At 52.9% G+C, this 22,590-nt stretch overlaps 5 protein-coding genes across 5 annotated transcripts; 3 read left to right on the top strand and 2 right to left on the bottom strand.

Annotated features, from left to right (window-relative positions):
• Positions 1-175: 175 nt before the first annotated feature.
• On the top strand, positions 176-1,712 carry UCRPA7_3678 (putative dna repair exonuclease rad1 protein; the record flags this gene model as incomplete). The annotated part of the gene is made up of 4 exons (XM_007916277.1): positions 176-314; positions 368-422; positions 779-855; positions 910-1,712. 4 exons carry the CDS (start codon positions 176-178, stop codon positions 1,710-1,712), a joined length of 1,074 nt encoding a protein of 357 aa, XP_007914468.1.
• Positions 1,713-8,542: 6,830 nt separating this feature from the next.
• Positions 8,543-9,847, top strand: UCRPA7_3677 (hypothetical protein; the record flags this gene model as incomplete). Its single annotated transcript, XM_007916267.1, has 1 exon — positions 8,543-9,847. One exon carries the CDS (start codon positions 8,543-8,545, stop codon positions 9,845-9,847), a length of 1,305 nt encoding a protein of 434 aa, XP_007914458.1.
• A 2,486-nt stretch (positions 9,848-12,333) lies between these two features.
• Positions 12,334-12,942, top strand: UCRPA7_3676 (hypothetical protein; the record flags this gene model as incomplete). The annotated part of the gene is made up of 1 exon (XM_007916275.1): positions 12,334-12,942. One exon carries the CDS (start codon positions 12,334-12,336, stop codon positions 12,940-12,942), a length of 609 nt encoding a protein of 202 aa, XP_007914466.1.
• A 623-nt stretch (positions 12,943-13,565) lies between these two features.
• On the bottom strand, positions 13,566-18,152 carry UCRPA7_3675 (putative tata-binding protein associated factor taf2 protein; the record flags this gene model as incomplete). The annotated part of the gene is made up of 1 exon (XM_007916254.1): positions 13,566-18,152. The coding sequence occupies one exon, from the start codon at positions 18,150-18,152 to the stop codon at positions 13,566-13,568; it is 4,587 nt and encodes a 1,528-aa protein (XP_007914445.1).
• A 1,140-nt stretch (positions 18,153-19,292) lies between these two features.
• UCRPA7_3674 (putative iq calmodulin-binding domain-containing protein) lies at positions 19,293-21,051 on the bottom strand (the record flags this gene model as incomplete). The annotated part of the gene is made up of 2 exons (XM_007916184.1): positions 19,293-20,401; positions 20,472-21,051. 2 exons carry the CDS (start codon positions 21,049-21,051, stop codon positions 19,293-19,295), a joined length of 1,689 nt encoding a protein of 562 aa, XP_007914375.1.
• Between the last annotated feature and the right edge of the window lie 1,539 nt (positions 21,052-22,590).

Genomic DNA, 22,590 nt, shown 5'->3' with positions numbered 1-22,590 from the left:
CTACCAAACTTTCGACCGGGCGACAATCACATCCTGTGTATACCTTCTGCAATCACTCTCCTTCATCAATTTAGATTACCTAGGCAAAGCTTGATTGTTTCTCAGGTGAACACACAGGAAAAGAGCAACAGCAACAGCTTCAGACCCATCTTCCTCCCCTCTCCTCCCACCGCACATGGATTCATCACTGCACGAGGTCTGGCAAACTGCATCTGGCAGCCCGTTCCTACCTACAATTGGCAAGGGAACCCAATTTCTCGTCGCCTTTGTTCTCCTGCTTGTGGGCATCTCTCTGACTGGATTGTTCGCTCTGAGTAAGTTTGCCCGAGTCCCAAGGCAACAGCCAGCGTGGCTAACCTCGATTCAGACCGGTCCATCGTAAACCTCCCTGTCCTCGGCATACCGGCATCACTGGCGATTGCGTGCGTAACCAAAACTCCCCTTGGCCTTTTCGATGATTCTCACCCCAGCTAGGTTCGGCACGGTCTACATGTTCTGCGCGGTTGGAGTTTACGTTTAGAGATACCCGAGGAAAGCACGAAGCTGCTGGTGGTCGGCTTCGAGTCTGTACCATAGATCCATCATAAAATCGCGTCGTCTCTGGGGTTCTCGTCAGGTTCTCCCTGAGCTGAATCTATTGTTGAAATTTTGCATTTGTCTGGAACATCCGTCACTTCCTGTTCATCATGGCCTCACCAAAACCCAACCAGCCCCTGCCACTTTTCCGGGCCGTAGCCAGCTCGACCCGGCCGCTGCACCAATTACTAAGATGCATCAGCTTCACAAACAAAGTTCATGTTGAGATTACAGAGGAGGGCATCAAATTTGCGGCTGATCAGTCGCGTGTCATGCAAGGTGAGCTCTGTCATTTGGTTCGCTGCGACGCTTTGCACTGACTGTTTGTTCCAGGGGTCGCAAATTTGGGAAAATCACTTTTCACATCATACACTCTAAACCTACCACCTGCAGAGGAGGAGGATGAGCCCAACTATCCAAGTTTCCAGATCTCTCTGCCCGCCTTTCTGGAGACGCTGCAGATCTTTGGGGCTGCAGATGTCGCCGCCCGCCAGGCAAAGGCGGACGCCGATCCGTACCGCAGCAATCTACGCAACTATCGGCCGGATGCATTTAGCAATCAAACCCTCGGTATGTCCGGCACCTGCGCTCTTTCATATCCTCAAGAGGGCGAGCCTTTTAGCATCATCCTCGAGGAATCTGGCGTAAAGACGACGTGCAACCTCACCACCTATCTTCCCGAGTCTCCCGAAGAGATCCCATTTGACAGGGATGACCTGGCATTCAAAATCATCATGCAGTCCCGCTGGCTTCTAGATGCGCTGGTCGAGATGGCCCCGACCTCGCCGAATCGCCTCACAATCATGGCGTCCAAGCACGAGCCTTATCTACGGCTATCAAGCAACGGCCCACTAGGCGGATCAAGCGTGGATTTTGCAAAAGGACGGGAGTTGCTAGAGACCTTCTCCGTGAGGGATCGGTGGGTCCAGAGCTTCAAGTTTGACATGATCAAGTCTGCAAGCGAAGCTATGCGCATCGCTAGTAAGGTCAGTCTCCGCGGTGACCGACAAGGCGTCCTCAGCCTGCAGTTTATGGTCGAGATGGAAGGTGGCGGGATTAATTTTCTGATTTTCTCATTCGTTCCCTATGCCTCCCAGGAGGACGATCAGGACGAGGACGACGAGGGCCTAGACTAGGTGACGCCAACCACGGCAGCCACGTGCATTGACGGAGCAGTGGTGGCTTGCAGCAAGCAGGCACTGATCCATCACTCCTCGGTTTTAGTGTTCCTTCTTTCTGGTCTGCCCAGCCCAGCAGCGGGAGGGAGGCAAAAATGTTGTGCATTCACCGCTGTATTCATGAAAAACTTCGTTATCTGCTCTGCCTTGCGCTTTCGAGCCCTAGCTACTGCTGACTATTGAATCGATGCCTTTCGTGCATACCAAACCCAGGAATCCGGGTCCGCGCTATTAGCCCTTGGACTGTGCACTGCCCTGCTTCCTATGCAGCCCTATGTATTTTCGGTACTGCTACGCTGGTAAGGCCATCTGCCCTTGGCACGCATGAAAAAGCATCCTGTGACTGCAGGAGTGTCATGCTAACCCGTCCCCATCTTTGGGGCTCAGACGGCTGTGTTCAGCTCCCAGCCAAAGGCAAGACTTTGCAGAGCAACAAAGAACAGAGGACGGCAGAGGGCGTGGTCTGCTGGGCCGAGATGCATCGAATTTAGCAGGGAGTCAATGAGGGAGCAGACCGGAGTGCCCCACCCACAAGCTGAAACTAGCGCGGCCGGCTTGTCTCTCCTGGGATGTTGACGATGCCCTCGCGTTCCCTAATCGGGGCCAAGTGAGGGGTTCAAGTCTCTCAAGAGGCCAACCGATGGGCGCCGATGCCGTTTCTCGTCTTCACTTCTCTCATGGGAGGGCCCAAGAAGGCTTAAGGTGCTGGACAGCCGGGAGCTGGCACTCGTTCAGGCGATCATGCATGCCTCGGCCCTGTGGCCTATCGCGTGTGTCCCGGCAACTGACAGCACCAAAAAGAACGGACTTGGCCGGTCGGCGCGGACTCGCTGTTCCTCCCAAAAAGTCCTCGATCCAGTCTGTCGGGCACGCCTTGGTTTGGTGTGTCTTGATGGTGGTGCGCGATGGTGCTCGTTCGCTTGGGCTCGTCCAATTGGCATGTGAAGCGATGTATTGGAATGTTTCTGCCTCTTGGCTACGCAAGCACGCGCACACACCCAAAACAGATGAGGCTCATTTTGGCGCAATCCCTTGTGTTCCAGCCCGGGAGGGTTCACTCTTGCGATGGCATGACACTTTGCTACTAGTGTAGCGTAGAGAGAATGGACGAGTGAATCAATGGGCATTGTTTGCCCTCGAGCGAGGGCGTCCTCATTCTTCTTAAAAGGACACAAAGACCCTGATCTGTCAAGTTCCAGTCCCTTGGCCTTTTGCTCATTGTCAGACACCCTCGTATACCATACACACAGTCGTCTTTGGGTTCTTTGTCAGACGCGATCTACATTACAGGTCCACAGCCTCGCTTGCCATAGCCTACCCAGTCTTCCAAGATATAAGCGGCGGCCGACACCACGCGAATCACTTATTTACTCGCCACCGTTGGGTAAACGTTCTTATTTCAACTCGAAATATCGCTCTTCAGGTTCTAGAAACCTCGCTGTGCCTTTTTTTCAGACCTTATTGTTGTTTATCAACTCTTGTTGTCTATTCCATATAAGTCAACAACACAAAACCCCCCACAACACCATCAAAATGAGAGGCCTTCCGCTCCACGAGAACGACGACGAGCCTCAGGCTTCCTGCATCTCCTTCAGCTTCCGGCGCTCCTGCTTTGGAGGCATGCTCTCGTACTGGCGGCCACTGGGCAGGAGAGACGCAGACCAGCACCAGCAACGAGACGTCTTTGAGAAGAAATACGTACACGTTCCCACACACGCCGCATCGTCCTTCATGCAGACGGCGACGCCGCGGGAGATGAAGAAGGCGAACGAGATTATATGAAGTTATAGAAGAAAAACAACGACCGTTGCAGAGAAGGAGCGATATCCGACGACGGATACGACAGATCCACTGCATCCTACTTGATGCACGACTGGACCGAGATAGGGAAGAAGGTCATTGATGAATCCCTCATACGCAGGAGAAAGGAGTTCTGGTTGCTTTTGACATCACCATCATCATCATCACGCCTTTCGGCCATGAATAGACACGACGTCTAATTTCCTATGTCATCGTCATCATCATTGGGTTCATCAGGCGTTCAGGAGAGACTGTTGGGCAACTGATTGGAGGCATAGGGTGACATCAGTCAGGGTTCAAGGGGCCTTCGTTACAGGAAAGCGAGGCCATCGTTATAGACGGTCCTGCAAGACCGAGGAGCTGCGGGCGGCTTCTAAGATAGGGGCCGCCAAGCCAACGAGGCGAGACAGGACATGGACGTGGGACATGGACAAATGATACCAAATAGACCATTCGTTTTACGCTTTTCAAAGCCCAGCCTGACCGTTGCATCGAAGGATCCAGCTACGTAATTTGCAAATCTCGTACAAACCGGACAGGGTGTCGGCTGCAGCCCTGCGTGTAAGCGGGCATGTTGATCGTGAAGACTCCCCCCGTTGCCGAGTCAGATTCCAATTCACCCGCATTGCCGCGCTTACTTCGGTGCAACGAGCAGCCACAAGTGCATCCTTCTGCGCAGCTTACAGAGGTGAGCTGCGCCTGTCAGAACCCAATTAGATTATGCTCACCGTAGGATCTTCTGCGCGGTTCACCGGCAGTCCAGTCCAGTCCTGGCCTGTTACCCGCCAAGCGAGCGGGTAGTCGGGAGAAGAGCAATTTACACTTAACCAGGGCAGTCCCTGGCTTTAATCTACAGAGTTGCTATTTTGGCGACGTCTGCACAGTTGGGTAACCGATTATGCTACGCAAGCGAGCTGCCTGTTTTCCTAATGCTCTGTAACGATGGTTTGTTGTGAATCTTTGACCTTGAACGTTGGTTGTCTCCTGAGTTTCATATCTCCAACTTCTGGGGGCCATGCACAACGGCATCCGTCAAGAGTTGGTGCTCAGGTGTGCATGAGAAGACAACGAGACCTTTGACAATTCCAGGCTTAGAGTTGGACCGTCTCATCTCGTACAGTCTGGCCTTGGGGGATGCAGTAAGCGACGGGGGCGGTGCCAGGGGACAAGCGCAACTCGCACCTCGATTGCCGCGAGTCTACACAACAATCTGCAGCACCCTGTTCGTTGGAAGCTGGATATAGAATGAGCACATTCGACGCGAGAGCAATTGGGTCAGAAATAGAGCGCGGCAGCCCTTAAACATGATCAAGTCAAGGAACAGGGCACGAGATATATTGGGCTGGCGCGGCAAGCGGATAGAGCAGCCGCCCGGTCTTTGGTGGTGGTGTGGGTGGGTGTCTGTTGGTGATGGCTGGTGTGAGGCTGTTCAACCGCGCTGTGCTGCATGTCATCAGCGGCAGCCTCTGGGGGTGGATCGATAGCACGGGGAAATCGAAGCACCGTCAGCATGTCCTATCATACATGTTCAGCCAGTAGACAGGCCACGTCGTGAGTGTCCTTTTTTATGGCTGTTACAGCAAGCTTAGCAGGTTTGGTGCATACGGTACTTTAAACCGTCTTCCAAATGCAACAAACCCAACATTTGGGGGCCAAACCTCTCTCAGCTCGAGGTCAAGGATTCTCTCCTGGCTGTGATACAATCCACTCATCTCTCCGTAGTGGGAGGGGGGCTCGGGGGGCTGTCAGGCTGTCTATCAGCGTCGTCATGACCAACCTCTCACTCAGAACCCCCGGTCGTTGTGGATTGAGCGCTGTTCTGTTGTGAGTGCCGGCTCGGAAATATTCTGCTGCACCTCGACGATCTTCCGGCATCCTTGTCCAGCGTGAGCTCGGCTGTCTACAGTGCGATACCTCGATCGCCTGCATATTTGTGCAGTAATGCATTCTACGAGATGGATCTATTGTTTAGGATTCCTGCTTACTGCGGTAGGGTGCTCTAGTCGGGATTCGCGTCAATTGGGGCATGCCTTCTTTCCCGAAGTCTCCTCTACCCAAACATCTGCTTCGAGCCGATGTCAGGGATGTCTTCGGCTCCCTTCCTGCCCAACAATTGGAATTTGTGGAAACGAGCCTTATGGTATTCAATCCTCGGGAAGATTGAACAGAACCCGTCTTTCTCAGCTCGGAACCAGACTTGATGGCAATGTCTGTGTGTTTGCAAACGTACCAGCAGTCCCAAATGGTCGTTTGTCCCGCCTACGTCTCTTCCTGAGATGACCTGCACAGGATCGGATCTATCACCTGCATTTACTTTACAGAAAGAGATATCACCCCCTGGAGATTTAGTCTCCCAGTTGGTTTGTGTCGCCTTCCAGAGCTTCGAAGGACAGGCGAAAGACGCGTCCCAAAGCCACGGGTCTCATATTGTGTCAGACCAGACGGGCATACCTTGCCGTTGATGCAGTGCGCGATGGCAATATCCCAGCATCGAGTCAATGGCCAGGCAGTTCTGGTCCACTTTCTACTGCTTCTGACGGGGCCTGGAAATTGAGACGAGCTCACCGCATTGCATCGCAGCACTTGAGGTACATGGCTAGCCTCGCCGGACCGAACCACAGCAGCGATAGTTGGATGTCTCAAGGCTGCAGTTCGCCGCATGCTGGTGCTACAGTCTGGAAGCGAGGTTGGGACACACGCGAATGAGGATCGCCCATGTCCCGGTGCAGCTGTCCGTCTCGTGTTGCTTGCTCCAGCCTTTCCGTTTGGCCTGGCTCCTGGCCCTCTTGCCAATGAGATGGGCCGGCGCGTTACCCAGTTGCTAAAGCAATGTACAGCACCGGGGCTGGCTGGCTGGCTGGCTGGCTCGAATGAGTGAGTGGACGGATTGGTTGTTGTGAAAATGTCGTACAGCTTTCCTTTCTTCTTCTCCTACCCGACCTCGAGCCGACCCCTCTCGCCCACAGCTCCAACAGCCCGCGCTGCATGAGAGCGGCCGGGGATCTTGCCTGTTTGCAGCCCTGCAGCCCTAATTGTGAGCATCTTGCGTGGACCATTTCCAAACATAACATCACTTAATATGCTCTTAATTAACCCTCTCCCTTCTATTTTGCCTTATCGACGCTGGGCTCTGCGGACAGATCTGGGTATGCATGCGACCCTCCATCTGGCTGGGAGAGCGAGTGGGAAGCGAGGAAAAATAGCAACTGCCAGACGCCGGGCCAATGGCGATAAAAATAACACATTCCTTTGCTGGCTTTCTGGAAGATCGCCCCGGGAGAGCTGCATCCTCTCCCGCGCCTCCATCCCAGGACCCCTGTCTCTCTCTCTCCCCGTCACTTCACCTTGTCGTTGTTGTCGAGGGTCCGGTCTAGTCTGATCTGGCCAAACGGTACAACCACCCCTGGACCTGACCTACAACAACAGCCTCCACGGGAGGTGCCTGCACGACGATGCAGTCTTGCTTGCACACAGCGCCACACTCGGTGCAAGTTGCCTTAGCCTGGACCGTACCTTACCTGCCTCGTGCTTGCTCAGGCCATCGACCCGTCAAAGATGACTGACGTCCATCTCCGGAGGCTATGGCGTGGGTCAATCCATTGCAATCTATATGTACTACCCAATGCAGCTCAAGTGAGGTGACGTTCTCCTAGCCATTGGCTTAACCAGGTAAAAGAGGCTGTCCGTCCTCCTCTCGTTCTGTCAATTTCAGCTTCTTCTTTTCCCTATCTCGTGCGGTGATCCGGTACCTCGTCTCATTCTCCTCTAAGACGGCTTTTTAGAACTTTGCAAGTGAGGTTCAACTTGACAAGCTGCGCGTTTGTTGACGATCTCATGTTTCACTTCCGCTTTGTCTCCTTCATATATGCCATGTAATACCCGACCCGTCTCTCCCTCCCGTTGTTCATTTCCTTTGATCTCTCTGCCCGTGGCATATCTCGGGTGACCCCTTCGCAATCATGTTGTCTCGGTCGGGCCTCAGCCTTCGAAGACTGGTCCCCAAACGACGGAACACAAGTGACGATGAGGATGAGTTTGGATTTGATAACTACGACGACGCGTCGTCGCTCAAGACGGCAAGCAAGCGGCAGCAGCGTGGTGGCTTCTGGACATCGGGGAAGCAGACTACCACAAAGAAGACCAAGAAGAATATCCCCAAGCCGATTGTCGTCATCCGCCGGCCAGACAGCGTACACAGGATCTCGAGTCCTTTGCCATCGCTGCCCGACACGGCTCAGTCATCGGCGAGTTCTTTGTGCTCCTGTGACTGCCACCATTCCCATAATACTCCAAGTTTGCTGTCTGGGAAGCGGAGTCCCGGTCTTTGTTCGGCTGCTCAGTCAAAGAGGTCTTACGAGAGCTCGCTGCCCCCGACTCCGAGACTTGGTGAGCGCGTACAACAGACACTTGTTAATGCACCGCACAAGCGGAGAAACATTATGCACATACGCTCTGCCTCGCCAGAACCGACCCTCGACTTGCTCGAGGCCTTGGCCATTCCACCTGAAACTCAAGATGAAGAGCCGCCTGAGGGCCGCGAAACCCCACGGCCGTTCACCAGAGAACAAAGAGCGCCACTGGTGGAATTCTCCGACAATGTTCAACAACTAATTCGAGAGACGGACGAAGCGTTCAAGGCTGTGGGATCAGCACTGGCTGAGGCAAGACTCGCCGCAAATACACCCACGCAGCATGAGCAAGCCGGCCGTACTCAATCACCGCCATCACGGCCAACGACGCCATCACGCACCGTTCTCAAGAAGCCACCTCAGATAATTATATCCCCTCACAAATCGCCAACACGAACGTCGTCCGTGTCAAAGACGACAAGAAAGAATGCTAAGCGACAAAGAAGCAAGCCCCGCATAACTACGAAGCCTAACAGTTCGAGATGGACACTCACGGATAATGTCTCGGAGATGTTCAATGGGCGTCTATTCAATCGGATCGAGGCAGACGAGATGCTGACGCCGATTCAACTACATCAAATGCGGCAAAATAGGATGGCCCAGCTGAAGCCGAAGAAGTCCACCGAAACTATACGGACGGTGGTAACGGCTGAAACGGACGGCAGCGAGACACCAATCAACCCTTTCCATCTCGAAGACCTGCCGTCTAGGATAGGGAACTCTGGGGTACGGCTTACTGTCCCCTCGCCCATGGCTGAGAAGCCACCACCGCGGGTGTTTGACTTCGAACAAGTTGTGCGGAGGGACTTCTCATCGCCAGCCTTGAGAAAAGACAAGCCACAGCCACAGCGAAAGGACCAGTCCACAGAAGAGAGCGATGATCTCATGACTATCAATGATATTTCCTTCCCGTCACCCCCAGTGAAGAACCCGATGCGCTTCGTTCCCAGGCGACAACTTCCGCCTCTCCCCACTATCCCTGAAGTGACCGTCACGGCACCGGACAGCAAGGGTACAACAGGTTCACATCGACATAAGAACCCATTTGCAATTCCGCCCGCTTCAGACGAACATGTCTTCCTAAAGAGCACTCCCTTCACGCTGACAATGCCGACATACCGTCACGGACCTATCCGCCTCGCCAAGGACAACGGAGCCAAGGAGCCGCGTGCCCGAGCTGACGAGACCACGCTCGACTGGACCGCTTTCCAGATGGCTATCCTCGGCGGTGCCGGCGACTTCTTCTCAGGGACGACTGATTACATCCGACGACAGTGGTGGCGGGAAGACGACGACGACGACGACGACGACGAGGACGACGACTTCTTCGACGAGGCCGCCGACCTGGCCGACTGGTTCGACTCGCTCGGCTTCGAGCACGGCGGGCTGCTCGTCCCCGCGGCGATGCCGCCGCCGCTCTCCACGCCCAGCCTGTCGTCCGTCACGACGGCCGCGACCGCCGACGAGCACTCGCCCGTGTCGCCGACCGCGTCGTCCCTGCTGTCGGCGCAGAACCTGCCCATCCCCGTGGACTCGGAGTTCCCCTCGGGGTTCTGGAACGAGGCCGGCGACCGGCGCGGCGCGACGTCGCCGTCCACGGTGCGCAGCCGGCGCAACAAGTTCGCCGCGGGCGGGGAGCACGGGCTGCGGCGGTGGACGGGCGAGGGCCATCCGAAGCGGTACGTCAGCCGCGCGAGCGTGGACAGCCTGCCGCAGAGCCCGATGCTGGACCTGGTGATGAGCGAGGAGGGGGTGAGCGAGACGCGGGACAGCGGCGGGGTGCTTACTGTGCCGATGGGATACAACCTGGGCCATGATTTGGGGGACTTCCTGAGGTGGGAGGCCGAGTATGTTTCTGCTGGCGGACTGTATGGCTCGGAGTAGAGTGATCGGGTAACTTGGACCAGTCTCCAGCGGATAGTGCATTTATACTGGATGTCAATGGTTTGGCCAGCTATGTTAACAAGATGTTCCCGATCGGTAGGGCTATAGACAGATATCGAGTTGTTCATGATGATGTAGCATGATAAATATAAAGCGTATTTGTATGTCGTTTCACGGTATACATTTCCACAAACTCGGCTAGTGGAACTAGATGAGACTATTATCATAAAGTCGTCGAGGTCGCGCACATTCAATGCCAAGACCATCCCCTGGGCGTTAAAGTACGGCGCCGGACATCTGAGCATACCTCAAAAGGTGGCACTCCGGCCCCCAACTATCAGATTTCTCCTACTCAACTCGAATGTATCCGGCAACATGGGCTCTGTGTCGCGTTCATCATCTACAGCTGAGGCCAACCTGCCACGAGGACTCTCCATGCTCGAAAACTTTGTATCGATGATGCCAAACCTTCGAAAAGGACACCAATAGTCTGCTCAACGTTAGCACTGTATTGTTTGCGTCCACCAGTATGGGTCATAACTGCTTGGACATTAAGGAGCAAGGCAGGGGGTCTTGAATATGTGCATTTGCATACCTTCGCGATGGTAAACACTATTGTACACCCAGCCAACTAGGTCGATGTAGGAAGGGACCCAAGCAAAGACTGCTAGAACCTGCCCAAACCCCCATTCGTCCTCTTCAACCTGGAGCTGTAAGGCAATGTTTTTCCACATGGTCATATTAATGGCAGTGTAGGGCACTAGACAAATGTACAGAAGCAGGCCTGCTGCTACACTGAGTGAAGTAAGCTCCAGCCGGAACATCTTCGTCGGACCGAAACTTTTCCGGTATATCCATAAGGGTAGAAAGAAAAGGAGCATGATCGCCAGCCCTATCGGAAGGACGCCTGCAAGCCGCAGGAGACCTATGACATCTGTAGTGAGGAAGGATGAATAGGCCGTAGTTGATGTTGTGATGCACTTGGTAGCGTATACCGCGTAGAAAGTCGAGCGCTCGACGAGGAAATTAATGAAGATGCCGCCCTGCATAGTGAAACAGATGGCAGACAAAACTGCAGTAGCAACGGGAGCGGCAGTCTGCTGCTTTCACGGATAAACGACTTGAGAGGCAGCATGGGCCACTTGGGGAAGATGTGTGCTCCAGCGGTTCCAAAGAGTTGAGCTGTCAGGGTCAAGCGACCTATCGCCATGATGACGGTTTGGGAGTTCATCCCGCATAGAGACAAGAGCTCCGTAAGACACTGTGACTCCGACCAAGTAGTACAGTCCCATCACCAGCACATTCAGGGTTAACAAGGCCTCTGAGGCTTGTTGCGAAGCTGGATCCAAGCAGCAATCGAGACCGACACCCCAAACAAAGACTGTGCCATGAGGTACTTTCGAACAAGGGCTTCTAACGACTCTCGTCCTTTTGAAGTGAGGAAAAAGCAGGAGGCCACCACGGGAAGACTATATAGGAGCACCAATATTGTTTGGAGCAGATATGAGATCATGGCCTATGATTCCAGATGGTTGTAAGCTGGGGATGTTGGGCAGGCTCCATGACAGCATCTAGACTCATGTACTCACTCCAATACCCGCCAGATCTGGGTTGTTTGCCCCTATGAAGGCAGCACACGAGTCTGGACATGTGTCCAACAACAATGTCAAATTTACGCTACGAGGCGCGTCGTATACAGAGGCATTGTCGGTGTACTCTGAGCAGTTATAGGGCAGCGTCGTATTGTTCATGATTCGGCGAGTGAAGAACATCCATCTGAACTCATAGCCCTCAACAACAAAGCACACAGAGACTTCAGTCGAGTCTGGGATTTCATCCTTGGCAGAGCATGGAAATGCGGGCAAGTGAGGTGATGATCTGACTGATTTCACTGCTTATTAGCCCCCAAGTTGCATCGGTGAAGCCAAGACTTAAGGCGCGGTAGTATCCTTGTTCTAAAGGAACGCTACGAATTTAGTAACTTTAGCAGCTTATGATGGCTGCTCAGGTACCTCAGTCTGTACCGGGCGGACCTCCACCGTAATTCACTATGTTTATGGCCTCAGTCGTTATTTGCGATGTTGCAGTCTATTGCCAAATCCGACTGCTACATTACTGTATAGCTATGAAATGTGTACAATGCCAAGTATATATTGAATTCTGTAACGCGGTCGAGGAGTGACTCCACTTGTTTAGCTGCGGCTGCCGGAGAGCCCCAACTCCCCCACAGCGCTTGTGACGTGAACTCAAGTTCTATTTTTCGACCCCTCCATGTTGCGTCGACGCGACTCCTTCAAGCGCAACAGTCAACACTCACCACCATATTGGATAAGTGCTTGCAATATTGCTTAAAACAGCAGCCATACCGAAGAGCGCACCTTCCTCAAGGTATCTTCAACCTCTACCGTCGAGTCGGCACGAAACACATGTCGCCAATAGTCGCCTAAGTATCTTAACCAAAGGTCTACATCAGAGCAAACCGCACCATGCTCCGCCGCCCGCCCACCGTCCTGTCCGTCACGGCCGAGGACATCGCCGCCTACGAAGACCGCCAGGAGCGCGCCGCCTTCCGCGCCGCCACCCAGCAGGGCTACCAGCAGCACCACCCACAGCAGCAGCAGCGGTTCGTCGACGCGGGCGGCTTCTCCTCGTCGGACAATGACTTCGTCTCCGACGACGAGGCCATGCTCGACGCCTTTGACGGCCAGCAGCAACAGCACCAGCAGGCACAGGCACAGGCACAGGCACAGGCACAGGCACAGGCACAGGTCGCGGCCATGCGCGGCGCGATACAGCAGGTCCAGCAGGTCCCGGGGATGCAGACGCCCACGCCTGCGGGCCAGGGCTACGACGCCGGGCCGGGGCCGCAGGGCCGGAACAACAACAATGGCGCACCAGAGCCGCAGGTCCCGCAGGCACCACAGCGTCAGCGGGCTGGTCGTGGCGCGCAGCCCCTACCTCAACAGCAGGCCCAGGGAAGGGGGCAGGCGGGTCCCGGCCAGGCCCATGCCGGTGCGGCTGTCACGCCGGAGGGAAGGGTAACGCGCTCTCGCGACGAGAGGATAGGGATTGCGCGCGGGGCGGGTCGCCGGTGATATCTTAATTATATGAGCCGGGGCCCGAGAAATGGAGTCAAGGTTCTTCTGCAATACTACTCTGTCATAGTTAGAAGGCGTTGGGCATCAGCAAGAGGAGCATATTTGGCTATAAGGACCGATTTGGACAGGGTTGAATCTATGGCGTATGGCGTACGACACAGATATAGAGACATTGGAGAACACCGACTGGAACAAGTCACGGATGGAGATTACATACAGGAAAGAACTACACAGCTCGACAAGGTGATTTATACTGCATCAACGTCGATCAATTGATCATTAGACTATGTGGAGCTGCCTTGCACGCCGCCACCATTGTTCGCGCTACAGTTCCGACCTCTCTGGTCTCCCCTCAATCGTGATGCCCCAAAAGTTTAATACCCATAGGTATTGCATTAAGTGTACATAGATCATGATATAAGACGACCGGGACTTTGCTCGTCTCTTGTTCAATAACCTGAACGCCACGCGATGTCATTAAAAGCGGATAGGTGGTGAGACCGAAATCGGCCCACCCGATGTCTGTTCTCGAAATTTGCCCGAGACGCCAGCGAACTCTCCTGAAGCCTTTCCTTTTATATTTTCGGCGGAGAGTATACAAGTCGAAGGAGGCCGCGTTACTACGCGCCAGGTGGTGGAGGAGGACTGGCCTGAAATGCGCCCAGATTGCTCGAGCTCTTGAGCTTCAGCTTGATCATGGGCCGCTTTGGTGCTGGTGTTGGTGTGCTAGCGGCGGGTTGAGACGATGATACCGGCCCTGAAGGAAGTGGTTGTCTTGCCACAGGCTTCACCGACACGACCGGAGGTGAGCTGCTCTGTGTGGTCAGATGCGGGGCTGCTGATGGCAATGGTTTCCGCACGGGCTTCGCCTCAGACTTCGGACCGGCTGTAGGATGAGCTGAAGGACCGTCCACAGGCGGTGACAGAGAGGGGGGATGTAGCTTGACTGGTGTTGCAACGATGGTGGAAGTGTCCACCGAGGATGCTCGCGGGGACGAGCTTGCGCTCCACTTGTGGCGATTGGCCATAACGAACTGGTTCAATGGGTTATAGCGCAAAGTGACCATCTTTCGCGGCCTTGAGCTCTCTCCGTCGAGCTGAGCATCATCACTCTTGCGCTTCTTCCCAGTCTTAGCCTTCTGGGGCGTTGGCTTCGGCTTGATACCGTTGACCTGTACCTCGGGGGCAGGAGAAGGCGATGCAGAGACTGGTAACTGCACTTTCAATAGAGGCTGGACAGAGATGCTGTCACTTCTTGCCAAGGGCGGGGGTGCGGCGACGGAGATAGATGATTGTCGAGGTATAGGGGCGGGAGACATAGTTTCCACGACTGTAGCAGTCCCAACCGAGTCTCCATTGATGGATGGCCTTGGCTGCACCTTGATCCGCTTCGGCTCCGGAGGCTTTTGCTCTGGGGGTGGTGGGGGTGCCTCCGGCTCGACCTCAAATTCTCGCTTTCTCTTCAGCGACGTCCTAAGTTGCTGCTTGAAGCTAACCATGCATTTCTGTTCCATGTCAGCAATCTGGCGAGGGCAGATTTGAGGAGGGTGCTTGCTAACCTTTTGAGGAACAAATTCTCCCCGTTCGAGAGTCCAGAATTTCGGGTACTCCACGGTGACCAGTAGAGTATTGTCCTTCTCGAAAATGGTGGCGCAGATCTCCAGCAGATTACGTTTTTCGTCAAGGCCAATGATAGGGGACTCAATGGCTTTCCAGATCTCTTCTCCCAGATCCTTGTTCTCTTTCAACATTTCTTTGAGTGCGATCATGGCTCGAGAGATGTCCTCTTTTCGCTCAAAGTCGGCCTTTCGCTGCTGAATGACCGCCTCGTCTTGCTCAATAATCAGACCGCTATCGTCTTCAGGTTCTTCGGCAATCTCTTTGTCTTTCTCCTTGTGTTCTCCAATAGCAATGGCAGCCAGACCGCGGCAGAAAGCTTTGAAGAGTCGATCTCGCACGAATGGTGATTGGTGTCTGCTCATTGTGGTAAGCAGAAGTCGCATGATGGTGGGCTTGAGCATTAATTCAAGCTCAATGAGCGATTCAAATGCCTTGATTTGGACAAGGTCTAAGGTCTCGTCCGTCAAGTAACGCACAAAATCCAGAGGATTGAGAGGTATGACTCCTGACTTCATCAGTTTCTTCTTGCAATCAAGTGCAGTGACTGTCCAGATGTTTTGATAAGAGCAAGCCCACTCGTCCATTCTGCGATATCGCTCGATCTGTTCCAACGCCTTCTCAAGAAACTGCTCTCGCTCAATCTTCTGTTCATCTGATATTGTGAAACCTGGTTCCGTCTTTCCTCTAACAAGACTGGTGGCGAGAGCGTCAAGCAGCTTTGCAACATAGAAGTGATCAGTGTAAGGGTTGTTCTCATTGTCGTTGAAAATCAACTGTTCAAGAATGAAGTGACGAGCCTCGGGAGGACACTGATCCTCTCCACCCCGGATAAGGGCTAAAGCACCCGGAATAGCTGCTTGGACCATGTATTCCTGCTTATTGAAGAAGTCATTCGGTCGAGGAGTCGATGTACCAGGGAAGCAGTAGAAAGTCTGAAAGACACGCATAAGGTGCCACATTCCACGCCAGCTGTTCTTCACGTGCGCATGATCCGTTAGAATCTCGGCTGCCATCCGTCGAATGCCATGATAGTAACGCTTGTCATACAAGGTCCTCAGCAGAACAGTCGTCTGGATGTTGCTTGGCCTATTTCGACCCAGAAGCAACATGGCCTCTACTTGCGCAGCGATATCTCTGTCTTGCTGAAGCTGCGACACAGTCATATAAACCGCAAGCGAAGTCTTCATCTGGCAGATCCACTCGAAGTCGCAATCCGCACGAATCCACTCGAAGGATTCATTATCCATCAAGTCTTGCTGCTTCTCGTCCCAATCTACGAGTTTCCACTCTGCCATCTCCTCAGGAGTGATGAGAACATCGCCGAAGACGTTGATAGAAGGTCCGTCATCTTCATCCTTGTCATCATCATCTTTCTTCTCTTCGCCCCTGGCTTGGGCGGCCGCTCTTGCAAGCTCCTTCTCCTTTTTCTTTTGACGCATCTTTTTCAAACGTTTGTATTTTGTGTTGTATGGCAAAGGCAGCTTAGAGCCCTTAGTTGCCGCTGCATCCAGTTTGATGTCGAGTAAATGTTCATACGGCGTACCGTCTGCTTCATGGACTCGGAACGTCATAGGTCCCGTAAAGACCAACCGGACTTCGCCTGCATACACTTGATGCCGCTCCTCTTTTAGGTCTCTCCAGAAATCATCCTTTTCTAGAGGTCGTGGCCTTTGAGCAAACTCAACTTGCTCCTGCCTGACAATCAGCTCGACTTCAAGTTTCTTCTTGTTGAATCTCTGTGTGATGGAGAGACGTGGGCATCCGGCACCCATGATATACTGGTCCCAGAATGCGTCTAAACGAATGCGACCCTTCTTCTCGCATATCTTTCGTAATTTGTCTGAAGATACAACAAACGGAGATACGTCAACAGTGTCAATCGCCATACTAGCTTCTCTCAAGAGGCCAGAGATAACGCGAGAAATTCCGGCCGTGTTAGAAGACTTGAGCATCCGTCGATCCAAGATGAAAACAACTAACGGGGCTTTCAGGGCCATGAACTCGACCTCGAAATCTCCAAGGTGTAGATGTTCTCCGAGCTCATGCAACGACGGTCGGCCGAGGTCAGCATCGACCAGCTTATCAGACCAGTACCTCATCTGGAAGCGATAGTAATTGTTGCCACACAATTTCTTCATGAACAGATCCGTCATGTAGTATGCCAGACCGACAACGATCCACGTATCTGTACGCTTATTGGGGACAATGTATATGCCGAAATACTGGCTTGCCAGCGTGTGGATGAGCTTTCTGGTGACTTCGATTTCTGTGTCTATCACTTCCTCAGGGTATAGTAGTCGGGTACTGCAGAGGGAGAAGGACTGCAAAGGAACCGTGTCTTCGATCATATCATCCACAAAACACAGTTTGTAGCTGTCGTAAGGGTATTTAGTGAATGTGAAGGAGAAAAAATCTGTGGCATGCGCGAACGGTGCACAGGTGTTGAGAACCTCAGCACCTCTCCCTGGCAAGCAATATCCATGGACCTTGACTGCGCTCTCTTTGAGAGCCTCATCATCTTCTTCGGAACGAAACGCTGAATGCAAGTCCACGTCCTCGAAAGGGCCAATAGCAAAGCCAATGTGTTGCGCACCACACTGACTGGCCTCGAATTGCATGACCTTCTTTGTCTCATCGACCGGATCAACATGTTCTCCAACCAAATTGCCCGAGCACACAGCAGTCATCTCCAGCAACTTGTCTTCCTCAGTCATTGTGAAGTCTCGATGATCAGAACCTTTGCCTTTCTTCCCTTGCCGTGAAGAGCTGTTGACAAGAGCACTAGAAGAGCTGCCTTGCGTGGCTAAAGGCTGCTTCAAAGCATCTCCAACAGTTCGTGGGAATTTGAGTGCAACAGTCCAGTGTGTTTTCGACCTGTCATCAACACAAGGGAACAAGCAGCTGGCAAACCCTGCCTCATGGGAATGGCGAGTATACACATGCGGATATCGGGTATCGCTATCCTCAACACCAACAAAGTGTAGTCCATCGCGAACATGTCGTGTCTTGAAAGGGATTGCTATAGTGAATATGACTTCTTTGTCATTTGAAAATGACATGCTTGGGTTGAGGGAGTTCCGGTTCTTGATGGTGATCTTCGACTTTGCGGGAGCTGGGGTCGGCTCCTTTGGATGCAGCCACACACGGAGAGATCGATCTATAGGCATGCAGCCCTTGCCATCTCTCCCAATCATGGGCAGCTCAGCCCGTTTCTTCTGCATCAGGGGAGCCATGCGGCTCATCCGAAGGGCATGCTGTTGGTAAGACCACTCGTAGCCTTTGGGGGTATCCAGCAGCTTGTACGGATCATCATACTCCGCCTTGACCTTCCTGCCGTTCACCGTGACATTGTCCAAGTCGATCTCGCACTGGCGGGCATCGAGAGCGATGGAGCCGGACTCATCTGCGGCTCCGACACAGAATACCTTGATAGTGCTCGTGCCTTCGATGCGCTGCTCCCGAAAATTGAGCTCCAGGTCCAGGTTCTGGTCTAGGATGACGTATGGCTCATACACCACCTCTTCTTCGATAGGAGCGCCATTCAGGCCCGGCTCATCGCCAGGTATCACTTCCAGAGCGCCTGGCATCTTGGGCAGGTTTTCGGGCACGGTAGCTGTGCGTCGTTGAATGGTTGGTAGACGTCGCACTTCGAGGAAGCCGTAACGCCGCGGCTCGGAGGTCTACCGAGAAGAGAAAGGCGACTCCTCGGCAAGCTCAGATTCTCATCGCGTCGAGGAGAGGTGGACGGAAGCCCAGCACCAAGAGTCTGCTGCACGCGCAAAGGTGCTGATATCTATTCGGATGGAAATTAATCTTGATCGTCAGAATTATGCGAAGGAAAGATGCCTATCAGGCAGGCAAGATCGCGGAGGTGGACTGGTGAAGTTTTCGTAAACCGTTGGTAATCGCGCGAGGGAAGAGACGTCGCGGGATGAGGAAGGAAAGCGCAATTGCCTCCAGCAGGAGGATCCAGACCACGGCGGGGCAAGCTGCTGAGAACAATAAGAAGAAGAATGAATGCAGCCCACAATAGCTCAGTGAGGGAAAGATGGTCGGTCCGTCGAGCTGGAGTCAGAGCCAGGGTTGGAGGCGGAAGGCAACAAAACGCTCCCCAGCTACCGGACCTCTTTGATGTCACAAAATAGGTGGATTGGACTGTCGCGCGGCCGTGGTACGGTACAGCACCAAAAAGCGACTGGGATATCTTTGCGCCTCAGTTTGCGCACAGACCAACATACCGGTAAGCTCCCGCCAGGCAAACAAACTGACCTCACTAAACTTCCCGCCTACCCCACGCTTCCCAAGTACCTCCAACACATCTCAGCTTCAACACATTAATAAATAAAACATACACCAAATCTTAGCACAGCGATACACGCATTCAGACTCTTGAGCTTCTGGAGAAAACAGTGCTGGCCAGTCAAATTACAGGCAAGGTTCACACGCTTCTACAGTTCATTACAGATCGATATTCGCGCCTGAGTGGACTACCAAGCTATGCTCACACAATGCAATAATCGTAACACCAGCCTGCGTCCCCATCGATCCCCAAGCCCAGGTACAGGAAACGGGTATTCGATTTCGCCTTGGATATCTATGGATACGTACGCCAATAATGTCTCTCAGAAACCATATGCTTTCCCATCCCATGCCAAGGGTTCCACAAAACTCTTCGCAGTATAATATCTCGTACAGCATACTGATTAGCAGCTTCTCACAAGTCCTCGTTAGTGCTTCTGGCTCCTTTGAACACGCCGCCGACGTCGGGCATGTGTCTTAAGCGTCTCCTCGTCGCGATATTCTTCAGGAAGATAGAACTCGACTTCGGGAGGTTCAGGCACTGGTTGACCCCAAGCCAACACAGTCCTCCCTCTTCTGCGGTTTTTATTGAGAGCCGCATCGCGCTGCCACCTTTTCTCAAAGAACGATGTGAACTCCTTGTATGGCTCAGGGGACGGTGGACGTAAAACCTCTTTCGCTGCAGCCTTTGCATCATATCTCGATCTTGCCATAGCTTCTTCGCGAAGCTGCTTGGCGATCGAAGCATCGGCGTCACTGTAATCGGGTGGATCGCCGTCACTCTCGTTGCCTCCCCCATCATCGTCAGCCATTTCAACATCATCGTCTTGTTCCTCTTGATCAATCGCGGACTTCTCTTCTTCTTCTCCTCCTTCTTCCTCCTCCTCCTCTTCCACTTCCTCTCCAGCTTCCTCTTCTGATGCCTGAGACTCGCTTTCTTCCTCGACTTCTTCTTCTTCCTCCTCCTCGGCACTAGCTTCGTCTTCTTCTTCGGCTCGAGCTTCTTCCGCAAGAGCTCGTTCCTTCTCGAGCTTCCGCCGCTTCTCTTCGATGTTCCATCGTCTGAATTTCTCTAGTATAGCCTGGCAGCCTTTGATAAAGTGCGCTCGCGCGGGCTCAAAGGTCTTCTTGCGACTTTCTGTGATTCCACTAACCCCCATTGTCCTCAGCCAGTCTGGTCCCTGCAGGCCTTCCAGCAAGCGAATGATTTGATCTTTCTCATGTTGAGCTCGGCCTTTCTCAGAGTTGCGGATCGATCTTTCGAGCCTCTCGGCCTTTTTGTGGGAGGGCTCAAAGTAAGAGTCTGGCAGGGGGTCATCAAGGGATTTGCCCTTGTACCGCGCTTCTAGAAATCCGAAATCAATCTTCTGGGCCTCGTATAGATCCTTAAAGAACAATGCATCGCTGTAGCTTCGTATCTGCTGCTCGGGTCTCAGGTGGGGCTGGCGACTCCTCTCTGGTGCGGAGGAGATATGAGGCACGGCTGACGAGGTCGGAGCGTCAACGACGATGATGGGAGTGTCAAGGTTGAGTATGTCTGTATGTGTTGCGAATCAGTCAATGCTAGACAAGTTGATACGAGCAATTCTTGAGGATCGCAGGCTTACGTTGCTCCCTTGGGTCATTCCCAATCACCTCGTCATAGTCGGGAAAGTAGGCTGACAGCTCGCTCTTGAACCGCGTAGCCTCCTGCGACCGCAGCTTTCGGCCTTGCTCCTTGGTGTCAGCTGCATTGGGTTGTAGCCGATTGAGCTCGTGTTTAATTCCATTAATGACCTTTTCTTGATGTTTCGTAAGCGACGGCTGGGTGTTGGGTGCTGCTGCTGGCGGCGGTGCTATGGGCGCGGCGGCAGCGGGAGGTGCGCTGACGGGCTTCGGTGGGACAGGCTTCGTGGCGACTTGCCTCGCTGGCGGCGGCGGAGGCGGATTGTGTCGCGAATTGACGTGTTCCGACGACGAGTTTCTCGCCTGGAACTGCTGCTTTGATAGTATTTCGACGGTGATCCTTGCCTTCTTGGACTTGAAGGCATCGAAATCGCGATCAGAATGCTCGTAAGGCCTCTTGCTGTTCCTTGTAGCGGCGTGCTGAAGGATGTTTTGAGAGCGCGTATGTGTCGCGCCCGCCGGCAGGTGATGGATGGGGTAGTGGCCGTCCGCTCGCCGTGTTGAGCGGGTAATGGAGGTCATGGCCATGGAGGAAAATCGCTATCATGTTTCGCCGGTCATCAGAGATGCTGATCCTGGTGGTTTGATGGGGTTTGGATGCTGGTAGATTGAGTCGTTGGATTTTTTTGGGTTTCCGCTTGGCTGGTCTCTGCTTCGCTGTGTTTATGTGAGGGGACCCCAATGCTGGTGTTGTGCGGGACATGGATGGATACCTGCCTACTGGGGAGGAAAATGCACTTCAGTCTCCCAGCACCTACGTACTTCACCCACTTTGGCTTAATTAATCGTCAGCAGATGACAAAAGATGCAACTCTCAATCTGATCATATTGACATATTCGTCAAAATACGTTCTGAAGTCGAGTTTCAAAACGGAGGGGAAAGACACCAATCGCGTCAAATTTGGCGGTCGATTCTTCAGTTGACCTGCTTGACCTGCCACTAACGGCGGTGCGAGGAATGCTCGCCATAAGGTACCTAGCTAGCTAGGTGTCACTTCAGTAATTACAGCCTGTCCCAGTGGCTTCTAACGCATACAACACCTAGATTTAACCATGACAGGAGTCCTGCACCTCACTCTTCTAAGGTACCCGCCAGGTCATAACTTAATAAGACAACTGCTAGCTTCATAATCCATATAGCAAATCTCTCTGTCACCAGGCATCGTCAAGTCGACCCCGTCCTTTAGAGCCCAGGCTTCTGGATAAACCATCTTAATATGAGATGTTGACATGAGAAGAGGCCATGATAGCTCTGTGCTGACACATGATAAGCTATATTTTGAAACTCCAAATCTTTGTCTTCCACACATCAGCCGGAGTACATCTACTCTGGTATTTTCAATCAAAAATCCTCCTTTTAGTACTCAATCTTTCGAATTTCTATAAGCAGACTCTTGCATACCATATAGGACAAGACAAATGCTTGGTTTTTCGTTAAGTCTAATCAAAAGACTAAAAGAAGAAGGGGGCCGGGAGCGGTGCGAAATAAAAATTACAAATAAGGCTCAGTTTGTAGAAAAAGTGACAAGAGTGGGACTCGAACCCACGCCTCTTTCGAGAACGCAATTATGCCCTAGTACAAGGGTAAGAAAGTCTTTCAAGATTTCTTGAGCTGCACACTAGTTAGTTTCCTGCAATTTTACGGTGGGAAAGGGCAAAAGTACTGCGTCGCCTTAACCACTCGGCCATCTTGCCCTATTCTTTTAAGGAAAAATTCCACTATAAGATTATATGTTGGCTTTATTGAGGTTGAATATTTCCCCGGTATGGATTTCTCAGCTCCAACATCTTTTCTCACGAAGCTTCAATACGCTCTATTGATGAGCTACTTATGATGTTGATTCGTGGAAAAGAATGGAATTGCCTGAGTTCATCAATCAGGAGAGTGAGTTCTATATACTACGTACGTAGCGGGGATCGTTTGAAAAGATACTCCTTGGGTGTTGAAACTGTACTCGGACAGGTCTAGGTAGCTACCTCAGCACGTTCCGATTGCAGAGCATCTCCTTCGATTCCTTCTCGTTAAGATGCTTAGCTCCCTTTGCTTTGTGAGGCCTGATA

This window comes from Phaeoacremonium minimum (genome assembly GCF_000392275.1).
Source record: "Phaeoacremonium minimum UCRPA7 unplaced genomic scaffold PA7_03_scaffold_290, whole genome shotgun sequence".
NCBI classification, from domain to species: Eukaryota; Fungi; Ascomycota; class Sordariomycetes; order Togniniales; family Togniniaceae; genus Phaeoacremonium; species Phaeoacremonium minimum.
Note: the sequence above shows the minus strand (reverse complement) of the source record. Positions and strands in the feature narration are given on the sequence as shown.